This window comes from Heteronotia binoei, chromosome 2 (genome assembly GCF_032191835.1).
Source record: "Heteronotia binoei isolate CCM8104 ecotype False Entrance Well chromosome 2, APGP_CSIRO_Hbin_v1, whole genome shotgun sequence".
Taxonomy (NCBI): domain Eukaryota; kingdom Metazoa; phylum Chordata; class Lepidosauria; order Squamata; family Gekkonidae; genus Heteronotia; species Heteronotia binoei.
In genome coordinates, this window is record NC_083224.1 from 21,015,143 (window position 1) to 21,043,039 (window position 27,897).

The 27,897-nt window shown below is 49.4% G+C and overlaps 1 protein-coding gene across 1 annotated transcript in view; it reads right to left on the bottom strand.

The window, feature by feature from the left end:
- NKAIN4 (sodium/potassium transporting ATPase interacting 4) overlaps positions 1-27,897 on the bottom strand; it is an 85,146-nt gene that overhangs the window by 42,497 nt on the left and 14,752 nt on the right. Inside the window, exon 3 of the mRNA XM_060232939.1 lies at positions 19,648-19,845. Within this exon, the coding sequence (XP_060088922.1) occupies positions 19,648-19,845 (198 nt within the window). The remainder of the gene's footprint in view (positions 1-19,647; positions 19,846-27,897) is intronic.

Here is a 27,897-nt window from a genome sequence, read left to right on the forward strand (position 1 = left end):
CTGTTGGATCAGGCCAATGGCCCATCCAGTCCAACACTCTGCGTCACATAAGAACATAAGAGAAGCCTTGTTGGATCAGGCCAATGGCCCATCCAGTGCAACACTCTGTGTCACATAAGAACATAAGAGAAGCCATGTTGGATCAGGCCAATGGCCCATCCAGTCCAACACTCTGAGTCACATAAGAACATAAGAGAAGCCTTGTTGGATCAGACCAATGGCCCATCCAGTCCAACACTCTGTGTCACATAAGAACATAAGAGAAGCCATGTTGGATCATACCAATGGCCCATCCAGTCCAACACTCTGTGTCACACAGTGGCCATCAGGAGGTCCATCAGTGCGGCCAGGACACTAGAAGCACTCCTACTGTGCCCCTCCCAAGCACCAAGAATACAGAGCATCACTGCCCCAGACAGAGTTCCAACAATACCCTGTGGCTAATAGCCACTCAGGGACCTCTGCTCCATTTGTTTATCCAATCCCCTCTTGAAGCTGTCTATGCTTGCAGCTGATCCCTGGCCTCACATGTAAAGCCAGGCTAGGTTACCTCCTATCTGACATAAACCCTAAAATCACCTATCAAGTTGCCAGGTTTTGTGTGTTGATTAAAATGCTTGGGGCTCTTTGGCTTGGAGAAACGTCAACTGCGGGATGATGTGATCGAGGCTTACAAGATTATGCACGGGGTAGAGAAGGTGGAGAAAGAAGTCCTTTTCTCCCTTTCTCACAATACGAGAACTCGTGGACATTCAATGAAATTGCTGAGCTATTGGGTTAGAACGGATAAGAGGAAGGGACCTTGCTTAGCTTCTAAGAGCTGATGAGACCAGGCTCTCCCAGGCCACCTTCCCTCCACCCTTAAATTGGATTTTTAAAATAAGATGCTTTTTGAGGACAATGTATTATCATCCAAAGGTTATTCCACCATGAAATAAGGATTAGTTTTAATTCTGAAGCATAAGGCTATATATTCATGAGATGTTTAAATTTTTTGGTAACCAATTCTATTACTCCATTCACAATGCCATGCTCTTCCAGAGGTTTCTGTAAGATTACTGGGCAGTTTCTCTGTCCTGTCTACAAGATATTATCACAGAACACAGATGCTTGGTTTTGCAGTTCTCAAAACTGTAATTTGTGTCTGCAGAGATTACATGCCTCTTCCACACAGCAAAAATGTCATAAAATGAACAGAGTTTATTTATTTATTTTATATCCCGCCCTCCCCACCAAAGGCAGGCTCAGGGTGGCTTTCAGGGCGGTTGAGAAAAAGACCTTAATTTCATTGTTCTACAAACCTATGTACACAGAATCAACCCCTTAAAGTGCTAAGTTTCAAAAAGTTCAATGAATAGAAAAAGACTGCTTGGAGTGGAATAGATCTGTACAAGAAGAAACTGAAGTGTGAAGAGGGAGGGGCAAGCAGTAAAAATGAAAGTGGAACTTTTTGAGCAGAAATTCTAATTGCATTAAAAATCAATATTTTTATATAACTGTAAAACTAACACGAGCAGTTGCTCTTCTAAAAATGAACTCTTCATCTAACTGTGAATATTAAGGTTAGACCAGCAAAAATGAGTCTTTATGTAGAAAACTATGATTTAAATCAAATCCACCCTGACAGTGACTGACCCAAGGTCACCAAGCTGCTGCATGTGGAGGAGTGGGGACTCAAACCCGGTTCTCCCAGATGAGAGTCCATGCACTTAATGACCTTGGGTCTCTGTTGGGGAGAATTAGGTGGGGTATAAGAAGATCATCAAATAAAATTATTTTTCTTCTCTCTCTTGTTATTCGGCAAGGCGGGAAAAGAAAACAAAGACTTTCACTGCTGTTTCAAAAGGGCCGCCTTGCTGAGCAGAAGGGAATACGGCAGCCACTGAGAAACAGATGTTGATCTGTAACCTTGGCTTTCCTGTCCCTCTGTGGTTTGCGGGGGCAAAGTGTAGTTATTATTCAGGGAAATGTAACACGTACTGATGACTCACTTTCTAGTATTTCAGAGTGATATCTGGGGCTGAAATCGACGTTACCATCTTCCTGCTTCTATGTCGAGCTGTCATTTGGAAAGAGGAGCTTTTCCTCCGGAGGTGTGACAGTTTTAACCTGCATCTCACAACATGAGCTCTTGAAGAACATGGCCTGTCTTCCCCCAATCCTACAACAGCCATATGGACAAAGAAAAAGCTGACTCAGGTATTTAGAAGAAGAAGACGACTGCAGATTTATACCCCGCACTTCTCTGTGAATCAGAGTCTCAGAGTGGCTTACAATCTCCTTTATCTTCTTCCCCCACAATAGACATCCTGTGAGGTAGGTGAGGCTCAGAGAGCTCTCAGAGAAGTTGCCCTTTCAAGGACGGCTCTGTGAGAGCTATGGCTGACCAAAGGCCAGTCCAGCAGCTGCAAGTGGAGAAGTGGGGAATCAAATCTGGTTCTCCCAGATAAGAGTCCGCACACTTAACCACTGCATCAAACTGGCTCAAACAAAGAATGAACTTTCAAGCTCTAGAGAGGGAGTGGCCTTTGAGAGGCAGTATTCGTCTTGCTTTCTTTTTTAAAAATATTTCTATTAAAAATATTCATGTCCTGCCGCCTTTCCTCCCAAAGGGTTTTCTTGCATCATGGAACCCATGGCAGCACACACAAGGATTTCCATCTATTAAGACTGCCAAGCCCCCAGTTGGAGGAAGGGAATTCCCCATTCCCTGATCCTGTTGGCCACCACTGCTCTGAGTGACAGACAAGGGGGAAAATCAGCTATCGCATTGTATTACTTCCAATAAAAAAGTGGGAAGTGATATAGGGTAGCTCTAGGAATTGCTGGAAACCTTGATGGCAAAACCATCAAGGTTTCCAGTGTTTCCTAGAGGCACCAATGTCACTTCTCATTTTTTAAGCAGAAGTTACATGATGACACTGGTTTCGTCCCCTCCCATGTCTTTGCCCACAATGCTCCCCCCCCCGTTGGTTAACAGACATAGGTTTGTTATGCGGAGAGGAGAGGGCAATGAGGCAAAGCCACTTTGGGTAAGTGGGGCATAAATAAAGTAATCAAATACAGGACTTTTTTTTGTAGCAGGATCTGCTTTGCATATTAGGTCACACCCTGCTGATGCAGCCAATCCTCCAAGAGCTTACGGGGCTCTTAGTACAGGGCCTACTGTAAACTCCAGGATGACTGGCTACATCAGGGGGTCTGGCCTAATATGCAAAGGAGTTCCTGCTACAAAAAAAGCCCTGGTTAAATGAATAAATTTATTCTCCCCATAGGTGGTAAAAGGCAGGGCATAAATGAAAACAAATCATCCCCAGGCAGTGTGTAAATTATATTTTAGCCCTTCCTTCCTCTAAGGGGCACAGATTCCCAAATAAATCCAATTTCCTTTGTAAAAAATCAAAATAGAGAAATACTGAAAGAAATTATACAAGATTTTCCTTCCTTTTTCTGATATACTCACTGTTTTTCAAGCTGTTGAATAGTAAGCATTTTGGCAATATTCAAAGCTTTTCCGGGGAAGCTCTCCTTCATCAATTTGAGCTCATCCTTGCCCATTTGGGGTCACTGCATTCACACTTACAGTGCAGATGCCTTCTATGCCCCTTGTGCATTCAAAGAACATGGAGCCCGCCCCCCCCCCCTTTCATTGGCTTCTGGGCCACTGAGGGCTGATGGGTAGGAATGTTTGCATTCAGATGGTCATCCTTCTCACAGCTTAAACACCTCCAAAGAAGGAGAGCCCACCCCCGCCCGAGGAAGTCCACTGAGGATTTGAACCCAGAACAGCGTTATTTCATAGGGTAACCATCAGTCACAGAAACAACTTGACTGCATATCACTCTCTCACACACACACACCAGCCTCAGTCTAGAGGCAGAAGCATGGTGTAGTGGTTAGCAATGTTCCCACTAAGCTGAATTAGTGTGAGCTAGCTCACAGTTTTCAGCCTCTGGCTCCCAAATTTTTGTCTTAACTCAGGAAAAATGGCTCCAAAGCAAACTGATTTATGCAGTAGCTGACAACATTAATACCAGTAGCTCACAATGAAGAATTGTTGCTCACAAGACTCCACGGCTTAGAGGGAGTATTGGCTCCAATTATCTCCCAGAACTCAGCTGCGACTCCTGTAGTGCAAAGGAAGCACAGTATGTCTATTTAAGTACCTGCCTGCTTATCTGGTTATATATCTTAAGCCTTCTAGTTGATTTTATAGTACTTCAGGCTGCCAACATCTCTGGTGATTAGCGATTGTTTCTATTAATTGAATGCCTACCAACTGATTTGTTAAATACCAACCAATTACTATTATTCACTCCCTTCCTTGCCTTTTGTAAATCAATCAATATACTTTTTGGTTTTGAATTTGAAAATGTTTGGTGCTTGGTTATTTTCTGACAGGATTTTTTTTTTGTTTGCCTGAGGTACTAGGGGAAGGTGACAGAAAAATTCAGAGCAGTCACTTCCCCCCAAGCTGACCCTGAAGGTCCTACAGAGTTGCCATCTTCCAGGTAGGACCTGGAGATCTTCTGCTATATGTCCAGATGACAGAAATCAGCTCCGCTGGAAAAAATGGCTGCTTTGTAGGGTGGACTCTGCGGCATTGTACCTCACTAAGGTCCCTCCCCTTCCCAGGCTGCAGTCCCAAAATCTCCAGGAACTTCCCCATTCAGAGCCAACAGAAACCCAACAGATGAGGAGCCACAGGTCACATTCCCCCTCCACACATCTCTCAGCTGGTTATTCCCTCAAGAGGCTGGGTCAATAATAACACCAAGAAATCTGGTGTGGTTTTCACACAGATGGCTGCAAAGCCAGCTTGGAAGGGCTAGCTGCAGCTGAAATTTGCCTCCGGGTAAAGAGGCAGACAAAGGTGCTTTCTGCCCACAGTAACAGCATCTGGAAGACCCAAAGGGATAATTTTAAGGTTTTTATACCCCACTTTTCACTACCTCAAGGAGTCTCAGTGGCTTACAACCGCCTTCCATTCCTCTCCCCACAACAGACACCTTGCGAGCAGTGTTCCCTCTAAGCTGAGTTAGCATGAGTTTTGTTGTTGTTCAGTCGCACAGTCGAATCCGACTCTTTGCGACCCCATGGACAAAGTCACGCCAGGTCCTCCTGTCTTCTACCATCGTTCAAAGTCTGCTCAAATTCATGTTAGTTACATCAGTAACGCTGTCCAGCCATCTCATCTTTTGCTGCCCCCTTCTTCTTTTGCCTTCTGTCTTTCCCAGCATTAGGATCTTCTCCAGGGAGTGCTCCCTTCTCATTTGGTGGCCAAAGTATTTGAGCTTCAGCTTCAGCATCTGACCTTCCAGGGAACAGTCTGGGTTGATTTCCCTTAGGACTGACTGATTTGATCTTCTTGCCATCCAAGGGACTCTCGATTCTTCTCCAGCACCACAGCTCAAAAGCATCTATTCTTCAGTGCTCAGCCTTCCTTATGGTCCAGCTCCCACAGCCATACATTACTACTGGGAATACCATTGCTTTGACTATACAGACTTTTGTTAGCAGGGTGATGTCTCTACTTTTTATTATACTGCCCAGGTTCACCATAGCTGTCTTCCCAAGGAGCAAACATCTTTTAATTTCATGGCTACAGTCACCATCTGCAGTGATCTTGGATCCCAGAAATGTGAAAGTCTGTCACTACTTCCATGTCTTCCCCTTCTATTTGCCAAGGTGTGATGGGGCTGGATGCCATGATCTTAGTTTTTTTTTTATGTTGAGTTTCAAGTCTACTTTTGTGCTCTCCTCTTTCACCCTCAACAAAGCATGAGCTAGCTCACACATTTTTGTCTCAGCTCAGGAAGGATGACCTCAGAGCACACTAATTTATACAGTCGCTCACAACTTTAATGCCAGTAGCTCACAAAGTAGAATTTCTGCTCACAAGACTCTGCAGCTTAGAGGGAACACTGCCTGAGATGTAGGTGGGGCTGAGAGAGTTCAGAGAGAACTGCTCTTGAGAGAACAGCTGTGGGAGCACTGTGACTGACCCAAGGTCACCCATCTGGGTTTCATGCAGAGGAGTGGGGAATCAAACCTGGTTCTCCCGATCAGAATCTGCCACTTTTCCTCCACCCCAAGGAGTCTCAAAGCAGCTTACAACTCCCTTCTCTCCCTCTCCCCAAAACAGACACCCTCTGTGAGTTAGGTGGGGCTTAGAGAGCTCTGACAGAACTGTGATTGGCCCAAAGTCACTAAGCTAGCTGCATGTTGAGGACTGGGGAATTGAACCTGGTTCTCCAGATTAGAGTCTGCTGCTCTTAACCAATACACCAGGCTGGCTCTCCAGTAAGATTACAATCAACACAGACTTCCCTCAGCATTTTCTTACTTTGTTGTTAGAATGCTTTTACCCCGTGTGGTGTAGTGGTTAAGTATGCGGACTCTTATCTGGGAGAACCACCTGCACCTGCTGATATGACCTTCAGTCAGTCACAAGTTCTCGCAGAGCTGTTCCTCTCAAGAGCAATTCTCAGTCAGAGCTCTCTCAGCCCCACCTACCTCAAAGGGTGCCTGTTGGGGAAAGAGGAAAGGAAAGGACATTGTAAGCTGCTTGAAGACTCCTTTGGATAGTGAAGGGTGGGATAGAAATCCAATCTCCTCCTTCTCCTCTTCTTCTTTGGGCTGCCAAGATCCTGGTGGGGGCAGGCAATCCCTCCCCCCCACCTCCTATTGCTCACCACTGCCCTAAGTGACACCAGGGGAAAATTAAAGGAATGAAAGGTAGTGTCACTGGAGGTGGGTTAGCCTGAGGTGTCCATATCAGGGTCCTGTTTTAATGCTGTACCCTGGACTCTTTTTGTAGCAGGAACTCCTTTGCATATTAGCCCATGCCCCCATGATGTAGCCAATCCTCCTGGAGCTCACAGTAGGCCCTGGAGTAAGAGCCCTATAAGCTCTTGGAGGATTAGCTAATCAGGGGTGCGTGGCGTAATATGCAAAGTTCCTGCTACAAAAAAAGGCCCTGTTGGCAAATATCAAATCCACCCCATCCAAAAGAAATGGTTCCTGCCCTTCCAAAATACCAGCCCTTCTGACTGCCATTACTTTTGTCTCCCCTAGATTCCGCTTCTGTTGCCTTAGTCATGTGACCGCAGCCTCAAGCTATTGGTTCGGAACCAAGATGGAGGCCTCTGTAGGGGCATGAAATATGGGGCATGGCGTCATACACATATTCAGGATGGTCTCTTTCAGCATCCTCATATAAATAAGGCAGAGCATGGGTGACAAAACTGACAAACCACTAGAGCTGTTAACTTGGGGATGATACTGTCCTGGTTATTTGGTGTCCTGGTGGTTTGAGCCACTAGCAAACCCCTGACTCCTTGCTCTCTCCTGAGAGGCAGGCGGAGAGGGGAAATGAGGAAAGAGAACCACCACTGCACCGATGGTGTGTGATGTGCAATACACTGAACGTGAGTCAGCAGCATGATGCGACGGCTAAAAAGGCAAATACAATTTTGGGCTGTATCAACAACGGTATAGTGTCCAGATCACATGAATTGACGGTATCACTTTACTCTGCTCTGGTAAGACCTCACCTGGAGTATTGTGTTCAGTTTGGGGCACCACATTTTAAGAAGGATACAGACAAGCTGGAATGTGTCCAGAGGAGGGTAACAAAGATGGTAAGGAGTCTGGAGACCAAGTCCTACAAGGAAAGGTTGAAGGAGCTGGGTATATTTAGCCTAAAGAAGAGATAACTGAGAGGTGATATGATCACCATCTTCAAGTACTTGAAGGGCTGTCATATAGAACAGGGGTGGCCAACGGTAGCTCTCCAGATGTTTTTTGCCTACAACTCCCATCAGCCCCAGCCATTGGCCATGCTGGCTGGGGCTGATGGGCATTGTAGGCAAAAAGCATCTGGAGAGCTACTGTTGGCCACCCCTGCTACAGAAGATGGTGCAGAATTGTTTTCTGTGGCCCCAGAAGGTAGGACCAGAACCAGTGGGTTGAAATTGAATCAAAAGAGTTTCTGGCTAAACATTAGGAAGAACTTCCTGTCAGTTGGAGCAGTTCCTCAGTGGAACAGGCTTCTTCAGGAGGTGGCGGGCTCTCCTTCCTTGGAAGTTTTTAAGCAGAGGCTAGATGGCCATCTGGCAGCAATACTGATTGTGCAAATTAGGCAGATCACAAGGAGGAGGGTAGGAAGGGTTGCGCATCAGTGCTTAGTTCTCGTGGCCCTTTCTTACACGCCCAGGGAAATGCTGATTGCCGCTTTGGGGTCAGTCAGCAATTTTTCTCCAGGTCAGTTTGGCCAGGGATACTGGAGGTTTGTGCCAGCTTCTCAGCATGGAGCAAGGGTCACTGGGGATGCATGTGTGTGGGGGGAAGGTATTTGTGAATTTCCTGCATTGCGCAGAGGGTTGGACTAGATGACCCTGGAGGCCCATTCCAACTCTATAGATTCTATGATAATATGTCATACCCAGCCCGTCCCCCAGTAGAGGCAAGGATCCCCTGCCATGAAGCCCCACCTCTGTTGCTAATCCACCAGCCAGCAGAGACCTTAACAGAGGATAGAGGAAGGCCTAGGCCACATTACTTGCATCAGAGAGGAAGTGTCATCATCACTCCAGTGATGCCTAGGTGATGTTCTGGCAAAAACTCTATGGTAGAAGCCATTGTTACCATAGAATTAATACCAGAGCGTCACAGCAACATTGCAGTATGATATCACTTCCTGTGGCCTGCGCCTTCCACAGTTCCTCGCTGGCTAGCAGTCCCTCCCCAACCCCCCACCCGTTGCCTGGATGGACCGGGCAACCCTACCCAGAAGTGACCTCACGCTGCTCTAGGATTCAGCAGGAACTCTATGGTAAAACCATACCGTTTCCTTAGAGGGTGACCTCGGTGGCTTCGGATTTCTGCTGAGCTCCTTCCCTTCCTAAGCTCTGCTAAGATTGGGTTTTTTTTAAATAAGCTACAATGAAAAATTTGTGGGAGAATCCGGAACTTGGAAAAGACTGAGCTAATTACGAATCAAGCCAAGGGGGAATTTGCTCATCACGGCTCTGCAGTCACATCCTTCGTACGGAGTTGCCTCTCTAGGGAGATTCAGCAGGCCTCTTCTATCAGAATTTCAGGAGGATTCATTAAAATGCTGCTCTGCCCGCATGAGGACTCTGCGGCGGAGAAAGAGCGACTGTCTTGATGCTGAATTTAGGCATTAATTTGTGTTTGTTTGCTTTAACGTAATTAGGTTGTTTGCTGTTTTAAGGATATTTAAGCATTATTTATTACTTATTTATCAGTTGGTTATTCCCTCCCCCCATTTGCTGGGGGGGGGGGTTGCAACCATTAGATTTGCCAGCTCCAGTATGGGAAATCCTTGGATATTTGGAGGCAGAGTCTGGGGTAGGCAGAGTTTCAGGAGGGGACATGCCATTGAGATGGAATGCCATTGAGTCCACCCTCTGAAGCTGCCATTTTCACCAGGGCAAGTGATTTCCCTAGTCTGGGGATCAATTACAGGAGGTCTCTAAGCCCCACCTGGAGGTTGGCAACCCTATGTGCCATCTTCAGGGCCCTGAGGAGGCTGAAAGGCACCATATATATGGAAATAGAGAGGGAGAGGGAGAGAGAAAGAGAGTCATAAGAGAATCCATGTTGGATCAGGCCAATGCCCCGTCCAGTCCAACTCTCAGCGTCGCACAGTGGCCAAATCCCAGGAGCCATCAGGAGGTCCATCAGTGGTGACAGAGCTCCAGAAGCCCTCCCACTATTGCCCCCCAAGCACGAAGAAGACAGAGCATCACTGCCCCAGACAAAAGAATGTAAGAGACACCATGTTGAATTAGGCCAGTGGCCCATCCAATCCAACATTCTGTGTCACGCAGTGGCCAAAATCCAGGGGCTATCAGGAAGTCCACCAGCAGGGCCAGAACTCCAGAAGCCCTCCCAATCTTGCCCCCCAAGCACTAAGAATACAGAGCATCACTGCCTCAGACAGAAGAACATAAGAGAAGTCATGTTGGATCAGGCCAGTGGCCCATCCAGTCCAGCACTATGTGTCACACAATGCCCCAAAATCCAGGTGCCATCAGGAGGTCAGGACACTAGAAGCCCTCCCACTGTTCTCCCCCCCCCCCCACAAAACATCAAGAATACAGAGCATCACTGCCCCAGACAGAGAGTTCCATCAATACCTGTGGCTAATAGCCACTGATGGACCTCTGCTCCAGTTGTTTATGCAATACCCTCTTGAAGTTGTCTATGCTTGTAGCTGCCACCACTTCCTCTGGCAGCGAATTCCATGTATTAATTCCTCTTTGGGTGAAAAAGTAACTTCCTTTTATCTTTTCTAACCCTACTGCTCATTATTTTCATTCAGTGCCAACGAGTTCTTGTATTATGAGAAAGGGAGAGAAGTATCTTCTGTACCAGAGGGACGGGATCCTGCCCACAGCAGAAGACACTTAATAGAATGGGAACAGAAAAAAAAAACATTCATTCATCATGGCTGCCACAAAGAGTTGCCACTGTGGCAAGAGGATTGTTAAATCCCATCTGCTATTTCCAGGCCTCATTTTGGGCAGGAGCTCTGGAAACTCTAAATTTTATTGTGGTCTTTCTTTCTTAAAAGTAAAGGTAGTCTCCTGTACAAGCACCAGTCGTTTTTGACTCTGGGGTGATGCTGCCTTCACAACGTTTTCACGGCACTTTTTACGGGGTGATCTGCAATTGCCTTCCCCAGTCATCTACGCTTTCCCCCCAGCAAGCTGGGTACTCATTTTACCAACCTCGGAAGGAGGTCAACCTGGAGCCCACTACCTGAAAACCCAGCTTCTGCCAGGGATAGAACTCAGGTCATGAGCAGAGGGCTCCGACTGCAGTACTGCAGCTTTATCACTCTGCACCACGGGGCTGCCTTTCTTTCTTACCCCCCCCCCCAAAAAAAAACTTGCTTCTGGGCTCCATCGTTCAACCCCCCAGGGAGAACATTGCTGAACTCTAAGGTTTGACAAACTTTCTAATATTTTTCCTCACCAAAAAATTGGGAAAATAACCAAAACATATCAAGCAGACAGATGGAAATCTTCATCATGCCACTGCGGCCACAAAGGAGAAAGTCATTTAAAAGGTATGATGGGAGTAAGGTTTTATTTGGACAATTATAATTCAAGAAGCATTTTAAGGTAGATGCTGAGCTGATAGAATTGAGTATTATTTATTTATTTTATTTTATTCGATTTTTAGCCTGCCCTTCCCTTAGGGCAGGCTCAGGGCGGGTTACATCATAAAAACAAACAATAAAAACAATAAAAGACCAATTTAAACATATAATATCTAAAACTACAGAATGGATAAAAGGAGGTACTTCTTCACCCAAAGGGTGATTAACATGTGGAATTCACTGCCACAGGAGGTGGTGGCGGCTACAAGCATAGCCAGCTTCAAGAGGGGGTTAGATAAAAATATGGAACAGAGGTCCATCAGTGGCTATTAGCCACAGTTTGTGTGTATATATAAATTTTTGGCCACTGTGTGACACAGAGTGTTGGACTGGATGGGCCATTGGCCTGATCCAACATGGCTTCTCTTATGTTCTTAATGACAATAGACTAAAATGGCAGGTTCTGCCTCATAGCCATGGCCTATTGTCCAGGTCCAGCAAATTTTATAGCACTGGGATGGAATGAAGAAGGGAGGCCGGTAACAAGTGGCATCCGCTGCCTCAGCTGAAAGCCTGGCGAAAGAGCTCTGTTTTACAGGCCCTGCGGAACTAGAGCAGATCCCGCAGGGCCCGGATCTCCAGGGGGAGTTCTTTCCACCAGGAAGGGGCCACGGCTGAAAAGACCCTGGCCCCTCATTGAGGCTAGATGTACACCTTCCAGTGATGACAGGGGTGTGTGGCATACGCAAATGACTTGTGCAAATACTAAATTGTGATAATGAGCTCTGGCACCTCTTTTCCTACAAAGCAGACCCTATTTCACACATTACTATTTTCACACATTACTCCAGAAAAATTACTGTATGACTCGGTTCTGGGAAACGAAAGCAAAGCAGATTTAAAAGATTCTCAATGCTAAGCCTTGAGACTGTCTCTAAAGCGTTTGTGCAGCAACAGCATTTAAGAAGACAATAGCCGGGTTGTGTTAGTTAATTCCTCCGCAAATCAGAGCCTATTAATTACCAGGCAGCACCAATTACTGTTGCAAAGTTAATGGGGGGGGGAATAAATAAATAACGGAGGGAACAATCAACATAGACGCCGTGACATCAGACGGCGAGTTCCATACATTCTGCTGGCGTCTGCAGGAACAGAAGTGGGTTGTATTAGAAATGCATTGCTTTCTGACAGGGCATATTATGTCCTTTTGGGGGGGAGCGGAGACACACAAAGATTTGGCTTAATTGGATTCTTTCCTCTCCTTCAACCCTCCCCTCCAATCTCCCAGACTGAGATTTGAACACAGGTCTTCCAGACGGAACTCCACCATTCTAAGCACTGTGTCATGCTCGTTCAGTACTGAAGGCGACGGCGACAACTGCAGTTTTATACCCCGCCCTTCTCTTTGAATCAGAGTCTCAGAGCGGCTTACAATCCCCTTTATCTCCTTCCCCCACAACAGACACCCTGTGAGGTGGGTGGGGCTGAGAGAGCTCTCCCAGAAGCTGCCCTTTCAAGGACAGCCTCTGTGAGAGCTATGGGTGACCCAAGGCCATTCCAGCAGGTGCAAGTGGAGGAGTGGGGAACCAAACCCAGTTCTCTCAGATAAGAGTCTGTGCACTAAACTGCTACACCAAACTGGCTCTCTGTAAGACATTAATGTCAGATGTTAAGAGAGCTGCAAGTCATCAAAGGAAAGAAGGAAGGAGGGAGGGAGGGAAGCTAATTGGTGGGGAGGGAAGAAGGAGAAGAATTTGGATTTATATCCCACCCTATATGCTGAACCTCAGAGTCTCAGAGCAGCTCACAAACTCCTGTACCTCCCCCCCCCCACCATAATAGTGGGTGGGGCTGAAGGAGCTCTTACAGCAGCTGCCCTTTCAAAGACAACTCCTGTGAAAACTATGGCTGACCCAAGGCCATCTCAGCAGGTGCAAGTGGAGGAGTGGGGAATCAAATCCGGTTCTCCCAGATAACAGTCCGCACACTTAACCACTGCACCAAACTGGCTCTCTAGGCAAGGCTTAGTGTCTTCCTGCGGAGCTAGGGGCACTAGTTCCATAAGAACTGAAATGAATTTGTGCTTCGTCTCAAAGACGCCTGCAAACACTGAACTGGGTGCAGTTTCCTCCGAGTCTTACTGCTCTAAGCATTAAGAATTATGGATACTGTAATTCTGTTGGGAGCGGGAAGGCAGCATGGTATAGCCCAATCTCATCAGATCTCGGAAGCTAAGCCAAGGAAGGGAGACCACCAACGAAGACTCTGCAAAGAAAGGCAATGGCCAACCATCTCCGTTTCTCACTTGCTTGGAAAGCCCCTTGCTGGGAGAAGCTATGCAGGGTTAGTACTTGGACGGGGACCACCAAGGAAGACTCTGCAGAGGAGAGTTTGCATCTCTCCTCTACTTCTCGCTTGCCTTGAAAGCCAATTGCTGGGAGAAGCTATATAGGGTTAGCACTTGGATGGGGACCACCAAGGTAGACTCCGCAGAGGACGGCAATGGCCAATGTAGTGTATCAGACTCAGCGCAAGCGCCGCGCGACCCGAGCCACCCTCGGGTCGCCGTGTGCAGCGCGGGAAAAGCCACTGCCAATCCGGACCAAGGGCGGGAAGTTTAACTGGCCAGGATTGGGCTGGCCAGCGAAGGGGATGTTCCGGGAGGCATGTATATATTAGCGGACCCGGCCGCGTGTTCTCAGTTGCGTGTGATGTACTAGCCAATAAAGACCTATGCCTTCACCACGTCTCGTCTCCCAGTACATTACACTGGCGACGAGGATGGGATCTAGATAGGTCCGGCCGCCCCGAGGGGAACCTGACCGGGCCGGAGACGAGGAAGGCGTGAGACCGCAGGATCGCACAGCCCGCCGCCACCATGGCAAACTCTACAGTAACGACGGGCCATCTTGCGGAATTCAACCCGGAGCACCCCGAGAGATGGGAGACCTACACCGAAAGGGTCGAGTGCTACCTGCGGGCGAACCTGATCGAAGATGACGACAGGAAGAGAGACGTCCTGCTGAGCGTCTGTGGAGAAGAAACTTTCGAGATCGCAAGAGGCCTCTCCGCTCCAGCTAAGCTGACCGAGAGGACCTACCGGGAAGTCGTGAGACTCCTCACGGGCCACTTTTCGCCCCAACCGTCCATCGTCGCCCGCCGATTCCTCTTCCACAAGAGGGACCAAAAGTCGGGGGAGACAGCGGCGGTCTACCTGGCGGCCCTTCGACAGATCGCCGGGAACTGCAATTTTGACAAAAGGGACGAAGCCCTGAGGGACCGTTTCGTCTGGGGCCTCCGAGACGAACGACTGCAGCAGAAGCTCTTCGCTAAGGAGGAGCTCACGCTACAACAAGCCTTCAACGAGGCGACGGCGTTCGAGAGGGCCACCAAGGCGTTCGGCCAGCCACGCGGCGAAGCCGTCCACCAAGGGGAAACAGAGCTGGAAGACCGAGCAGAGGAAGAAGCGTTTCAGCTCCGGAGGCCTCAGAGAACGGACACACGGGCCCCCGCGAGACAACGAGCGACGGAGAGGGCCACCGCCACCACCGGTTCCAGGTGCGCCAGCTGCGGCGACCCCCACGAGCGACGGGACTGCCCGTACCGCAACCTGGACTGCCGCAGCTGCGGAAAGACAGGCCACATCGCCCGGGCTTGCCGGGCCAAGAACAGCCGCCGCCAACCGTCAGCACATCACGACTCCCTGGACACACACACGACGGCATCCACCAGTCTGCAGGTATTGAACTTGCCCCTCTCGGCCCCAGACAAGGTCAAAATGTCGGTCCTAATCGAGGGCGCCCCCTGCATCATGGAAGTAGACTCGGGTTCCTCCATCTCTATCATTTCGGAGGAAACCCTCAAGAAACTATGTCCCCGCCGCCGCATCCAAACGAGGCCAGCGGACTTCGTACTGAGGGACTTTCAGAAGAACCCAGTACACATCGTGGGGTGGGCCCGGGTGCATGTAGAAAGAGGGGGTTTTAGGGGGCCCCTAGACATCCTAGTGGTCAAGCGCCAACTGACCACACTTCTCGGGTTGGCGTGGTTCAATCCACTGGGGATCCAGCTGGTGGGGGTGGACCAATTGCAGGCCAGCAATTTCGACGGGGTCTGCCGGGAGTTCCCCGAGGTCTTCGACGGGTCCTTGGGGAGCTACAAGGGTCCGCCCATCACCTTACCGATAGACCCAATGGTCAGGCCCATAAGGCTTAAAGCGAGGCGCGTCCCGTTCGCCCTTAAGCCTAAAATAGAGGCAGAACTGGACCGCCTAACAGCCCAGGGCGTCCTAGAACCTGTAACGTATGCGGAATGGGAGACCCCCATAGTAACACCAGTAAAACCCAACGGGGAGGTTAGGATCTGCGCTGACTACAAGTGCACGATCAATAAGGCGCTGCAAGACAACCCCTACCCAGTCCCGGTGGTTAGCCACGTCCTCGCAGCACTAGCCGGGGCGAGGGTTTTTGGAAAGCTGGACTTAGCACAAGCATACCAGCAACTGCCGGTCGACGCTAAGACAGCGGAGGCGCAGACGATCGTGACCCACAGGGGCGCGTTCAGGGTTAAACGGCTGCAGTTCGGGGTCAGTGTAGCTCCGGGGATATTCCAGAGCATAATGGACTCTCTCTTGAAAGGGATCCCCGGAGTTCAACCCTTCTTTGACGACGTTTTAATCGCCGCCCCCACCGAAGGAGAGTTCAGCTGCCGCCTGCGAGAGGTCCTCAGACGGTTCCAAGCGGCGGGGCTGCGAGTCAAAAAGGAGAAATGTTTGTTGGGTGTTCCGCGAGTGGAGTTCCTGGGGTTCGCCGTGGACGCGGCTGGAATTCACTCGACGGCGGACAAGACCAGGGCCATAGTCCAGGCCCCTGCCCCCAAATGCAAGGCAGAACTACAGAGTTTTTTAGGATTATTGAACTTTTATCATGCATTCCTGCCACACAAAGCCGCCGTGGCGGAACCGTTGCACCGCTTGTTAGATAAACAGGCCGCGTGGGTCTGGGGTAAACGCCAAGCCGCGGCGTTCCAGGCAGTGAAAGATCTCTTGGTCTCTAACGCGGTACTTCATCACTACAATGAAAACCTACCCCTGATCCTGGCTTGCGACGCCTCCCCCTACGGAGTAGGAGCGGTCTTAGGGCACCAACTCCCGGACGGGAGAGAGGCGCCGATCGCTTACTACTCCCGGACTCTGTCCCCTGCCGAGCGGAACTACGCCCAGATCGATAAGGAGGCCCTGGCGATCGTGGCGGGGGTGCAAAAGTTCAACGACTACCTCTACGGTAGGCGTTTCACCATCGCCACTGATCACAAGCCGCTCCTCGGCCTCCTAGCCCCCGATCGTCAGACCCCCCAGATTCTGTCTCAGAGGGTTTTAAGGTGGAACCAGTTCCTGAATTCATACACTTACGCTCTGATACACCGCCCCGGTAAAGCAATGGGTCACGCAGATGCCCTCAGCCGCCTGCCGCTACCCACAACGGACCCAGATCCCGCCCCGGCACACGGGGTGATGCTCATTGAGACGCTCCCCGAGCGCCCACTGCACGCGGACGAGGTGGCTCGGGCGACTGGGAGAGACCGCATCCTCGCACGGGTCAGGGACTGGGTGGGAAGGGGGTGGCCCTCGGGCAAGGTGGAAGAAGCATTTCGGCCGTTCGCGTCCAGGAAGGACGAGCTATCGACACACAAGGGGTGCATACTCTGGGGGAGCCGGGTGGTGGTGCCCCCCCCCCCTGCGCAGACAGGTATTGGAGGATCTCCACGAGACCCACCCGGGCATCGTGAGAATGAAAGCCCTGGCCCGGAGCTACGTGTGGTGGCCGGGCATGGATGAGGAAATAGAGGGGTGGGTAAGAAGGTGCCAACCATGCCAGGAGTCCAGACCCAATCCGCCGTCCGCCCCGGTCCACAGGTGGGAGTCGAACGGGCGGCCGTGGTCCCGCCTCCATGTGGATTTCGCGGGGCCGTATCAGGGCCAGATCTTCTTTATACTGGTGGACGCATATACAAAATGGCTAGAGGTTATCCCGGTGGCCTCGACCTCCACCGCAGCAGCAGTCAGGGCGCTCAGAAGGGTCCTCTGCACACACGGGATCCCTGACACCCTGGTGACGGACAACGGCACGGCATTCACCTCCCGGGAATTCCGGGAGTTCACCGACCGGTACCTCATAAGGCACATAAGGTCCGCCCCATTCCATCCAGCCACCAACGGCCAGGCGGAGCGCATGGTGCGGACCACCAAAGAAGCCCTTGGCCGTATAGTACATGGGGATTGGGACCACCGCCTCTCAGCATTCCTGTTCCACAACAGGATCACCCCAAACCCTGTAACCGGTTTCAGCCCCGCAGAACTGCTCATGGGGAGGAAACTGACCACTCGACTAGATAGGCTACACCCGGACCGGGCGCCGGATGTCCGCGGGTCCCCCGAGGTCCGGGAAGCAGTGAGAGGATTCTTTCCGGGCGACCCAGTGTATGCGAAAAACTTCGCAAGCGGCCCCGAGTGGTTGGCGGGAAGGGTTCTGAGGGTAACAGGCTCCCGGTCATACGAGGTAACCACCGCCGGAGGCCAGGTGCTGAGGCGGCACATCGACCAGCTGCGCCGCCGCACCCTACCCGAGGAGACAGAAGAGGCAGTGAGTAGGGAACCGCCAGCAACGGAACCGCCAGAAGGGGCCCCGCCAATACAGGAGCTACCCACGTACGAGGCCCCCGCAGCCGCGGGACCAGAACCGGAGCCAGCACCCGACCCGGGCCGGCAACAGCCAGAAACGGCGCCACCCACGTCGGGATCGGGCCCCACACCAACGGCAACCCCGAGGAGATCAACACGGGAACGCAGGACGCCAGCGTACCTACAGGACTATGTAGTTTAAACTAGGAGGGGAGGAGTGTAGTGTATCAGACTCAGCGCAAGCGCCGCGCGACCCGAGCCACCCTCGGGTCGCCGTGCGCAGCGCGGGAAAAGCCACTGCCAATCCGGACCAAGGGCGGGAAGTTTAACTGGCCAGGATTGGGCTGGCCAGCGAAGGGGATGTTCCGGGAGGCATGTATATATTAGCGGACCCGGCCGCGTGTTCTCAGTTGCGTGTGATGTACTAGCCAATAAAGACCTATGCCTTCACCACGTCTCGTCTCCCAGTACATTACAGCCAACCACCTCTGCTTCTCGCTTGCCTTGAAAGTCCATTTCTGGGGTTGCTGTAAGTCAGAAGCGAAGCAGAGTTGGTGCTCGGAAGGGAGACCTGCAAGAGAGACTCTGCAGAGGAAGGCAATGGCCAACCACCTCTGCTTCTCCCTTGCCTTGAAAGCCTCTTGCTGGGTTCACCCTAAGTCAGCAGCTAAGCAGGGTCAGTGCTTGGAAGGGAAACCACCAAAGAAGGCCCTGCAGAGGAAGGCAATGGCCAGCCAATCCCGCTTCTTTATTGCCTTGAACGCCCCTTGCTGGAATGGCCATAAATTTAAATTAAACAGGGTTGGTACTCGGAAAGGAGACCACCAAGGAAGACTCTGCAGAGGAAGGATAAGAAGGCCCTGCAGATGAAGGCGACGGCCAGCCACCTCTGCTTCTCCCTTGCCTTTGTTGAGATTAGCAAGTCTGCAACACTTCAGCAATTCTAGAGTTAACCTTGTCGCTATCGTTAGTCAACAGGAAGTCACGTGTGTTTACTGTAACCTATCAGTTAGCTAGAGAGAAAGCCCGCGAAAGTCTGTAGGAGGTCTTAGTTAAACGACCAGTAATTAAGTGTTGTGATTGGAAATCAATGTATTGCCTATTCTGCATTTTATGGCATCTCTTCCTCCCTTTGTCTTAGTTTGGAGAAGAGAAGCCATTCCTAGCTTTGTTCTCAAGCTGTAAACATGGAGAAGTTAGTGTCTGTTATTTTATTCCCAGCTTTACCCTTCCCTGTAGTTTTAAGTAAAGCAATCGTATTCTTTTAAACACACACATGGTCTCTGTGTGTTCTCTGCTGTGCTACTCGTTTCTAACTCCGCTAAATAATATTTTTCTCTAAGAATACCCAACGCCGTAAGTCAGAAGCTAAGCAGAGTCAGTGCTTGGAAAGGAGAACAGCGAGGAAGACTCTGCAAAAGAAGGCAACGGCCAACCACCTCTGCTTCTCGCTTGCCTTGAAAGTCCCTTGACTGGGATTGTTATAATTTGGCTGTGACCTGACCACACTTCACACACACACACACAGAATTCTGCTGGGCTGAGCTCTGCAGGGAAGGGGAAATCCCAAAGATTAGGATCTTAAGAAGCACAAAATTGGTTCTGTGTTTGTTTCTTTCCCGAACTGACCTCATGATTCATTGGCAAGTCAGCAGTTTTAAACAACGCGGGAGGGGGGGGCAAGGGAGAGAATCGGAAGCAGTTTGTAATATGGTGGTAGGGTGTGTGTGTGTGTGTGGGGGGGGTCTTCTGCTCAAAGAAAAGGCTTTTTAAAAAAACCCTGCAGCATCCAACACGAGTCCCGACTTCTGCCTTTCGTAGATCATATACTCACAGCCACCAGGATCTGCACCGCGCTGTGCATGACTTCAATGTAGCGATACTCCAGAGCACAGCCAATCACGGAGACGTAAGAATGGCTGTCCAAGCCCTTGATGCCCATCATGGGGGTCTCCTTCCGAACACAGCCGGGACCATTTTCGCTCCACCACGACTGGTGGCGGGAGATGTTAAAGGTCAAGAGCTCACTGTCCTGGGGAGGAGGAAGACATAATGCACTGAGCATTAACAGGGCTAAAGATTTCGAATGCACGCTTTCTCCACGTTTAGATGGAACGATAGCGGATGCAGATTAAGGCGTGCCTGGAGAAACTTTCAACCGACGAAAATCCACTTATCTCTAGATGAATAGCCAGATTCTGCTACCACTTGGTAAAATGCCACAACGAGAAACACGATTCTGTCGGATGCGTAGACCTGCCTGAATTGCAGGATTTGTATGATTTTATAGACATTTGATATTTGACATTTTAGATGTATTTTAGACTTTTGGGATTTTTGAAGGTTTTATGACCAAATACACTACTTGGAATATTTATGGTGGGCTAACATACGAACATAAGAGAAGCCATGTTGGATCAGGCCAGTGGCCCATCCAGTCCAATACTCTTTGTCACACAGTGGCCAAAAAACCCAGGTGCCATCAGGAAGTCCATCAGTGGGGCCAGGACTATTAGAAGCCCTCCCACTGTGCCCCCCAAGAACCAAGAATACAGAGCATCACTGCCCCAGACAGAGAGTTCCAACAATATGCTGTGGCTAATAGCCACTGAGGGACCTCTGCTCCATATTTTTATCCAATCCCCTCCTGAAGCTGGCTATGCTTGTAGCCGCCGCCACCTTCTATGGCAGTGAATTCCATTTGTTAATCACACTTTGGGTGAAAAAGTACTTCCTTTTATCCATTCTAACCTCTCAGCAATTTCATTGAATGCCCACGAGTTCTCATATTGTGAGAAAGGGGGAACAGTACTTCTTTCTCTAACTTCTCTATCTCATGCATAATCTTGTAAACCTCTATCATGTCACCTCTCAGTCGACGTTTCTCCAAGCTGAAGAGCCCCAAGCGTTTTAACCTTTCTAACAAGGATGTATTACGGTTAATGATCTGCGAACTGTAAATAATAGTCTTTGACTGTAAATAAATAAATCCATCCATCCAAAGCACACCAGTAAATTGTTAGGATGATCTCTGTTAAACTGATGAAACTGTTTTATGCCATCAGCCCATCTTAATCAGCATTGTCTACTATAACAAGTACTGGATCTTCAGCTTAGACTGCTTTTGGAGTACAGTTTCCATGCTGAGGCTGGAAACTGGCAGGAGGGTTGGGGAGAGGGACTTGAGGGGGATGCCAGCCACATTGTGACATTGCGTCTGAGAAAAAAAACAGAAGTGACATGAGGTAGCTCTAGGAATTGGTGTAAACTCTATGGAAAAACCATCAAGTTTCCAGCAATTCCTAGAGCTGCCCCACCAACCCAGAAGTGACATCAGGACCTGTTGGACCTGGACAATAGGCCATGTTTGTGAGGTAGAATTTGCCATTTTAGTCTTTACTGTTACTCTGTAATTTTAGATCTTATATATATTTAATTGGTTTTAAATGTTGATTGTCTTTTCTGTTATATAATGTTATAAAAGACAATGTTGATTGTCTTTTATGATGTAAACCGCCCTGAGCTTGTTCTACAGGAAGGGGCAGGCTAAAAATCAAATCAACTAAACCACAGAATCATAGAGTTGGAAGGGACCTCCAAGGTCATCTAGTCTGACCCCCTGCACAAATTCACAAATATCTCCCCCCCACACACCCTCAGTGACCCCTGCACCAAGAAAATGGCTTCCTGAACCCAAAGTGGTGATAGTATTTCCTAAGCAATGTAAGAAGGGTCCATGAGAACTAAGCACTGACACAGCCAGCATTGCAAAGAGGCCTATACCACAGAAGGCACAGACATGCACCCTCTGCAATAGCAGCCACTGCAGAAAGTAGCACGGAAACAGACGAGAATGGTGTCCACCCCACCCCCTTCTCATGCTCTTCTTTGATGCCACTGCTGATCTCCACTCCCCCCTCCTTTCCCCATCATACCTCTCTGCTGCTGGTGGACAGCCGTAGCCCAAAGTACCATCAATCAAGATAGCCGCATACCTGCAGCATACCCTGTGCCTGATCCCACCAAACACACATAGAATCATAGCGTTGGAAGGGGACCTCCAGGGTCATCTAGTCCAACCCCCTGCACAATGCAGGAAACTCACAAATGCCTCCCCCTAAATTCTCAGGATCTTCATTGCTGTCAGATGGCCATCCAGCCTCTGTTAAAAAACCTCCAGGGAAGGAGAGCCCTTGGATGTGCAACATGCACAATAGTATAAGCTTTTAAGTACTAATGTTAAACATACAATTACAATCTTTTATAGCCATAGCATACAACTGCAACCTTTTATATAGCCATGGTACCTCTGAGCATGTAGAGGTACCCTTCCCCACCACTGTTGAAACTTAGCCAGCCCTTCTGGCTGTCCAGAGGAACTGGTTGGCCACTGTGCGAGACAGGATGTTGGACTAGATGGACCACTGCTCTGATCCAGCAGGGCTCTTCTGATGTTCTTATGAAGGCCTTGGCCTCTGTGCCCTGTTGTTGGCCCTCCAGAGGAACTGGTTGGCCCCTATGTGAGACAGGATGCTGTATTAGATGGACCTCTGGTCTGATCCAGTAGGGCTTTTCTGATGTCCTTATGAAGGCCTCAACCTCTACGACCTTTTGTTGGCCCTCCAGAGGAACTGGTTGGCCACTGTGTGGACTAGATGGACCACTGGTCTGATCCAGCATTTAAAACATAAGAAGAGCCCTCCTGGATCAGAGCAGTGGTCCATCTAGTCCAGCATCCTGCCTCACACAGTGGCCAACCAGTTCCTCTGGACAGTCAACAACAGGTCATAGAGGCTGAGGCCTTCATAAGAACATCAGATGAGCCCTGCTGGATCAGACTAAGCATCCATCTAGTCCACCATCCTTTCTCATGCAGCGGCCAACCAGTTCCTTTGGAAGGCCAACAACAGGGCACAGGGCCTGAGGCCTGTCCCCAGTGTTGCCTCCTGGCTCTGGGATTCAGAGGATTAGTGCCTCTGAATGTGAAGGCTCCCCTCAGCCATCATGGCTAGTAGGCACTGAGAGACTTCACCTCCATGAATCCATCTAATCCAGGGATGGAATTCTAGCAGGAGCTCCTTTGCATATTAGGCCACACACCCCTGATGTAGCCAATCCTCCAAGGGGTTACAAAGCTCTTTTTTGTAAGCTCTTGGAGGAGTGGCTACATCAGGGGGTATGGCCTAATATGCAAAAGAGCTCCTGTTTGAATTCCACCCCTGATCTAATCCCTTTGTAAAGCTGTTTTTCCTGAGGCCATCACTACATCCTCTGACAGCGAATTCCACATTATTAATCGCTCTCCGTATAAAGTAGTCGTGGTTTTCTCCCACCGAAGGAAACAACCTCCACGCAGAAGGCTAACGTCTTGCGCTCTTTGGTAGTTTGAGATGTCGCAATTTCTCAGGTTTTCTTTTGAGATTCACAAGGAGAACAAATTGGGTATGGAAGCTGTGTTGAAAATAAATATGGGGAACTGGAGATTGCACACGCGCACACACACACACACATGCGAATATGAACTTGCAAGAGCCCAGAAACCAGAAGCGGAAATATTTTCATAACTGAGAGGTCAGTGCGATTTCCTTTGTGCCAGGAACACGAACTATCCCCTCATAAATTTCCCTCTCAATTCCATCTCCTCCTCTCCCTTTGATACGCTGATATGCATTTGCTCTTTCCAGACATTGACTGACCCCCCCCCCTCACAATTATCCCCTTGGGTCAGATCACTTTGAGCAACTGACCTCCCGCATGATGGATAGCTCCTTAATGGACATCACCCCCCTACTCCCAGGATTTCCAAATCCTTTCTCTCCGCTGCTGCCCTTGGCTTTCACTTCTGTACGCCAATCCCTCCCCCCCCTCCCACCACACACACAGTTTTTCTTCTCTCGTCTTATAGCTTCAATAAACTATATTGTGCCATCTGGGGTTTGAGGCAGTAAAGAAACACAGTAGGCGGTTTGGGATTTCACCTGGTGTGGAAAGAAACTCTGCCGTTCCTAAAAAATTGTTTCTGGCTCCTCAAAAATGTCAATACCTGGAGCCTCTGGCTCTAGTGAACTGCTACGTGGTGGCTGGCGACCTCCTGGGATTTCAACAGGTCTCCAGGCAACCGAGACTAGTTCACCTGGAACATATGAACATATGAAGCTGGCTTATACTGAATCAGACCCTTGGTCCATCAAAGTCAGTATTGTCTTCTCAGACTGGCAGCGGCTCTCCAGGGTCTCAAGCTGAGGTTTTTCACACCTATTTGCCTGGACCCTTTTTTGGAGGTGCCAGGGATTGAACCTGGGACCTTCTGCTTCCCAAACAGATGCTCTACCACTGAGCCACCGTCCCTCCCCGTGGAGAAAATGGCTGCTTTGGAAGACGGGCTCTACCTCACCGAAGCCCTTCCCCTCCCCAAACCACATCCTCTTCAGGCTCAACCCTCAAAATTTCCAAGTATTTCCCAACCCAGGGCGAGGAACTGTTGAGCAGTCGGGTTAGAACGGATAAAAGGTAGTACTTCTTCACCCAAAGGGGGATTAGCACATGCAACTACAGATTTGTATCCCGCCCTTCTCTCTGAAGCAGAGACTCAAAGCGGCTTACAATCTCCTATATCTTCTCCCCCCACAACAGACACCCTGTGAGGTGGGTGGGGCTGAGAGGGCTCTCACAGCAGCTGCCCTTTCAAGGACAACCTCTTCCAGAGCTATGGCTGACCCAAGGCCATTCCAGCAGGTGCAAGTGGAGGAGTGGGACTCATTGCCATAGGAGGTGGTGGCGGCTACAAGCATAGACAGCTGCAAGAGGTGTTTGGATAAATATATGGAGCAGAGGTCCATCAGTGGCTATTAGCCACAGGGTACTGATGGAACTCTCTGTCTGGGGCAAGTGATGCTCTGTATTCTGGGTGCTTGAGGGGGCTTCCACTGGTAGACCTCCTGATAGCGCCTGGGTTTTTCTGGCCACTGGATGACACAGAGTGTTGGGCTGGATGGGCCACTGGCCTGATCCAACATGGCTTCTCTTATGTTCTTAGAAGCCCTATCTGGGAACAACATTCTGGGCACGCCAATCATCCACACAAACAGGATTGACGACCTTCTGGTGGCACCTGGAGATCTTCCGGCTATCACAGTTGATCTCAAGACTATCAAGATCAGTTCCCCTGATGAAAATGGCTGCTTTGGAAGGTGGACTCTATGACATTATACTCTGCTGAGGCCCCTCTTCTCTCCATACCCCGGCCTCCCGAGGCTCCACCCCCAAAATCTCCAGGTATTTCTCAACCCAGGGTCAACCCTACAAAGCAGCCATTTTCTCCAAGGGAATTGATCTGTATTGCCTGGAGATCAGTTGAGATTCTGGGCCATTTCCAGCAATGCTCCCTCTACGTTATGGAGTCTGGTGAGCAAAAATTCTTCTTTGTGAGCTACTGGCATTACAATTGTGAGTTATTGGAAGAAGAAGAAGAAATTGGATTTATACACCACCCTTTACTCTGAATCTCAGAGTCTCAGACTGGCTCATAATCTGCTTTACCTTCCTCCCCCACAACAGACACCATGTGAGATGTGTGGGGCTGAGAGAGCTCTCCCAGAAACTGCCCTTTCAAGGACAAGTCCTACGATAGCTATGACCGGCCCAAGGCCATTCTAACAGATGCAAGTGGAGGAGTGGGGAATCAAACCCAGTTCTCCCAGGTAAGAGCCCACACACTTAACCACTACACCAAACTGGCTCTCTTTCGTCGTCTGCGATTCTGGGCAGTCTCCAGCAATACTCCCTCTAAGCTATGGATTAGGTCGCTCTGGGGCCATTTTCCCTGAGCTAAGACAAAAACGTGTGAGCCGGTAACTCAAAAACTGTGAGCTGGCTCACACTAACTCAGCTTAGAGGGAACACTGGTCTCCAGTTCCCATCTGGAAGCCGGCAAGCCTATCAGGCAGTCAGGATGACCTGCAGGCCCACCTCCCTTTCTGTGTACTTTAAAAAAATCCCAATTTGCCACTGGATAATTGGAGAAGTCTCTCTGTTTTGAATGTTACGTCCAGGCTGGGCTCTTGCCACACTGTTGAAGCGGGGGCGGGGGGGGGGAGAGAGTGAGAGAGAGATGAAGAGCCAGAGCTGTTCACAGCATGCAAGCGGATACAACCCTTAACCAGTGTAATGAGCTGCAGTTAACAACTCATAAGTCTCGACCATTAAAAGAAACCGAGTCTCCTCTCGCCAGGCTGTGGATAAATCTTACGTCCTGCAGGCACATTGGCCAGATAACGTTTGTACTCCGGGCGACGCTGCGATCTTTTCATTGTCTCCTGGAGTCTTTTTTGCTGCTTATGAATGTCCTGCCCCCACCCCCCGGCCGTACTTGGCAAAAACAGCTGTATCCAACTCGGCAAGATTCGCTGTCATTATAATCCGAGTAGCATAACCCCTTTAGAGGCTGTTCTGTTCAAAAGGGTTTCGGAGCAAAAAAACCCCCCCACATCCATTTCACTTTGAATCTTGTAGCAGAGTAACAAGAATAAAATAAAATTGGAACTGCGGTGATCTGAGATGTGCCTGACACAAAAAACCAACATGTCACATCACACAAACAAAATAATTGGAGCTATTCGGTTAAGTATCCTGAAGATGAAACTACAGCATAAAGCTCGTGGAAGTGATACGCTGGCTTCTTCAGGTAGAAATAAGGAGCTCGTGTGGCCACATTCATTAAGGGGAAAAATCCCTTCACGGAGAGAGCGAGGAAGTTATTTGAACCTAAGAAGAGCCCTGCTGGATAAGACCAGAGGTCCATCTAGTCCAGCATCCTGCCTCACACAGTAGCCAACAATTTTCTCTGAAAAGCCAACTAAAGGACAGAGAGGCCAAGGACTTCATAAGAGCATCAGAAGAGCCCTGCTGGATCACACCAATGGTCCCTCTAGTCCAGCATCCTGTCTCACATGGTAGCCAGCCAGTTCCTCTGGAGGGCCAACAACAGGGCTCAGAGGTTGAGGCCTTTATAAGAATATAAGCAGAGCCCTGCTGGATCAGAACAGTGGTCCATCTTGTCCAGCATCCTGTTTCACACAGTGGCCAACCAGTTCCTTTGGAGGGCCCACAGCAGGGCATAGAACTGAGACCTTCCCCTGATGTTGTCTCCTGGCATGGGAATTTAGAGGCTAACTGCCTCTGAATGTGGAAGTTCTCCTCAATCACCATGGGCTGTAGACCTATCCTCCCACGAATCTATCTTTGTTGTTGTTCAGTTGCACAGTCGAGTCTAACTCTTTGACCACCAAATGAGAAGGGAGACATGGACAAAGTCACCCCAGGCCCTCCTGTCTTCCACCATCTGAAGTCTGCTCAAATTCGTGTTTGTTACATTAGTAACACTGTCCAGCCATCTCATCTTTTGCTGTCCCCTTCTTCTTTTGCCTTCTGTCTTTCCCAGCATCAGGATCTTCTCCAGGGAGTGCTCTCTTCTCATTCGGTGGCCAAAGTATTTGAGCTTCAGTTTCAGCATCTGACCTTCCAGGAAACAGTCTGGGTTGATTTCCCTTAGGACTGACTGACTGGATCTTCTTGCAGTCCAAGGGACTCTCAAGAGTCTTCTCCAGGGAGTGCTCCCTTCTCATTGGGTGGCCAAAGTATTTGAGCTTCAGTTTCAGCATCTGACCTTCCAGGAAACAGTCTGGGTTGATTTCCCTTAGGACTGACTGACTGGATCTTCTTGCAGTCCAAGGGACTCTCAAGAGTCTTCTCCAGGGAGTGCTCCCTTCTCATTGGGTGGCCAAAGTATTTGAGCTTCAGTTTCAGCATCTGACCTTCCAGGAAACAGTCTGGGTTGATTTCCCATAGGACTGACTGATTTGATCTTCTTGCAGTCCAAGTGTTGGGATTTAGATATACTATTAGCAGGGTAACATGGAGAAAACCACGAAATAACAGCCAGGCACACAGTTTAGCTTAAGAATACAAAGTAGTTTACTTTACTAATGAGGAAAAGGTATGACTGGGATTTCTAGAAAACAAAGAAGGATTCAATATTCTTACTAGCTTCTAGGCTACATCTTGACTCTCTGAGCTTCGGAATGTG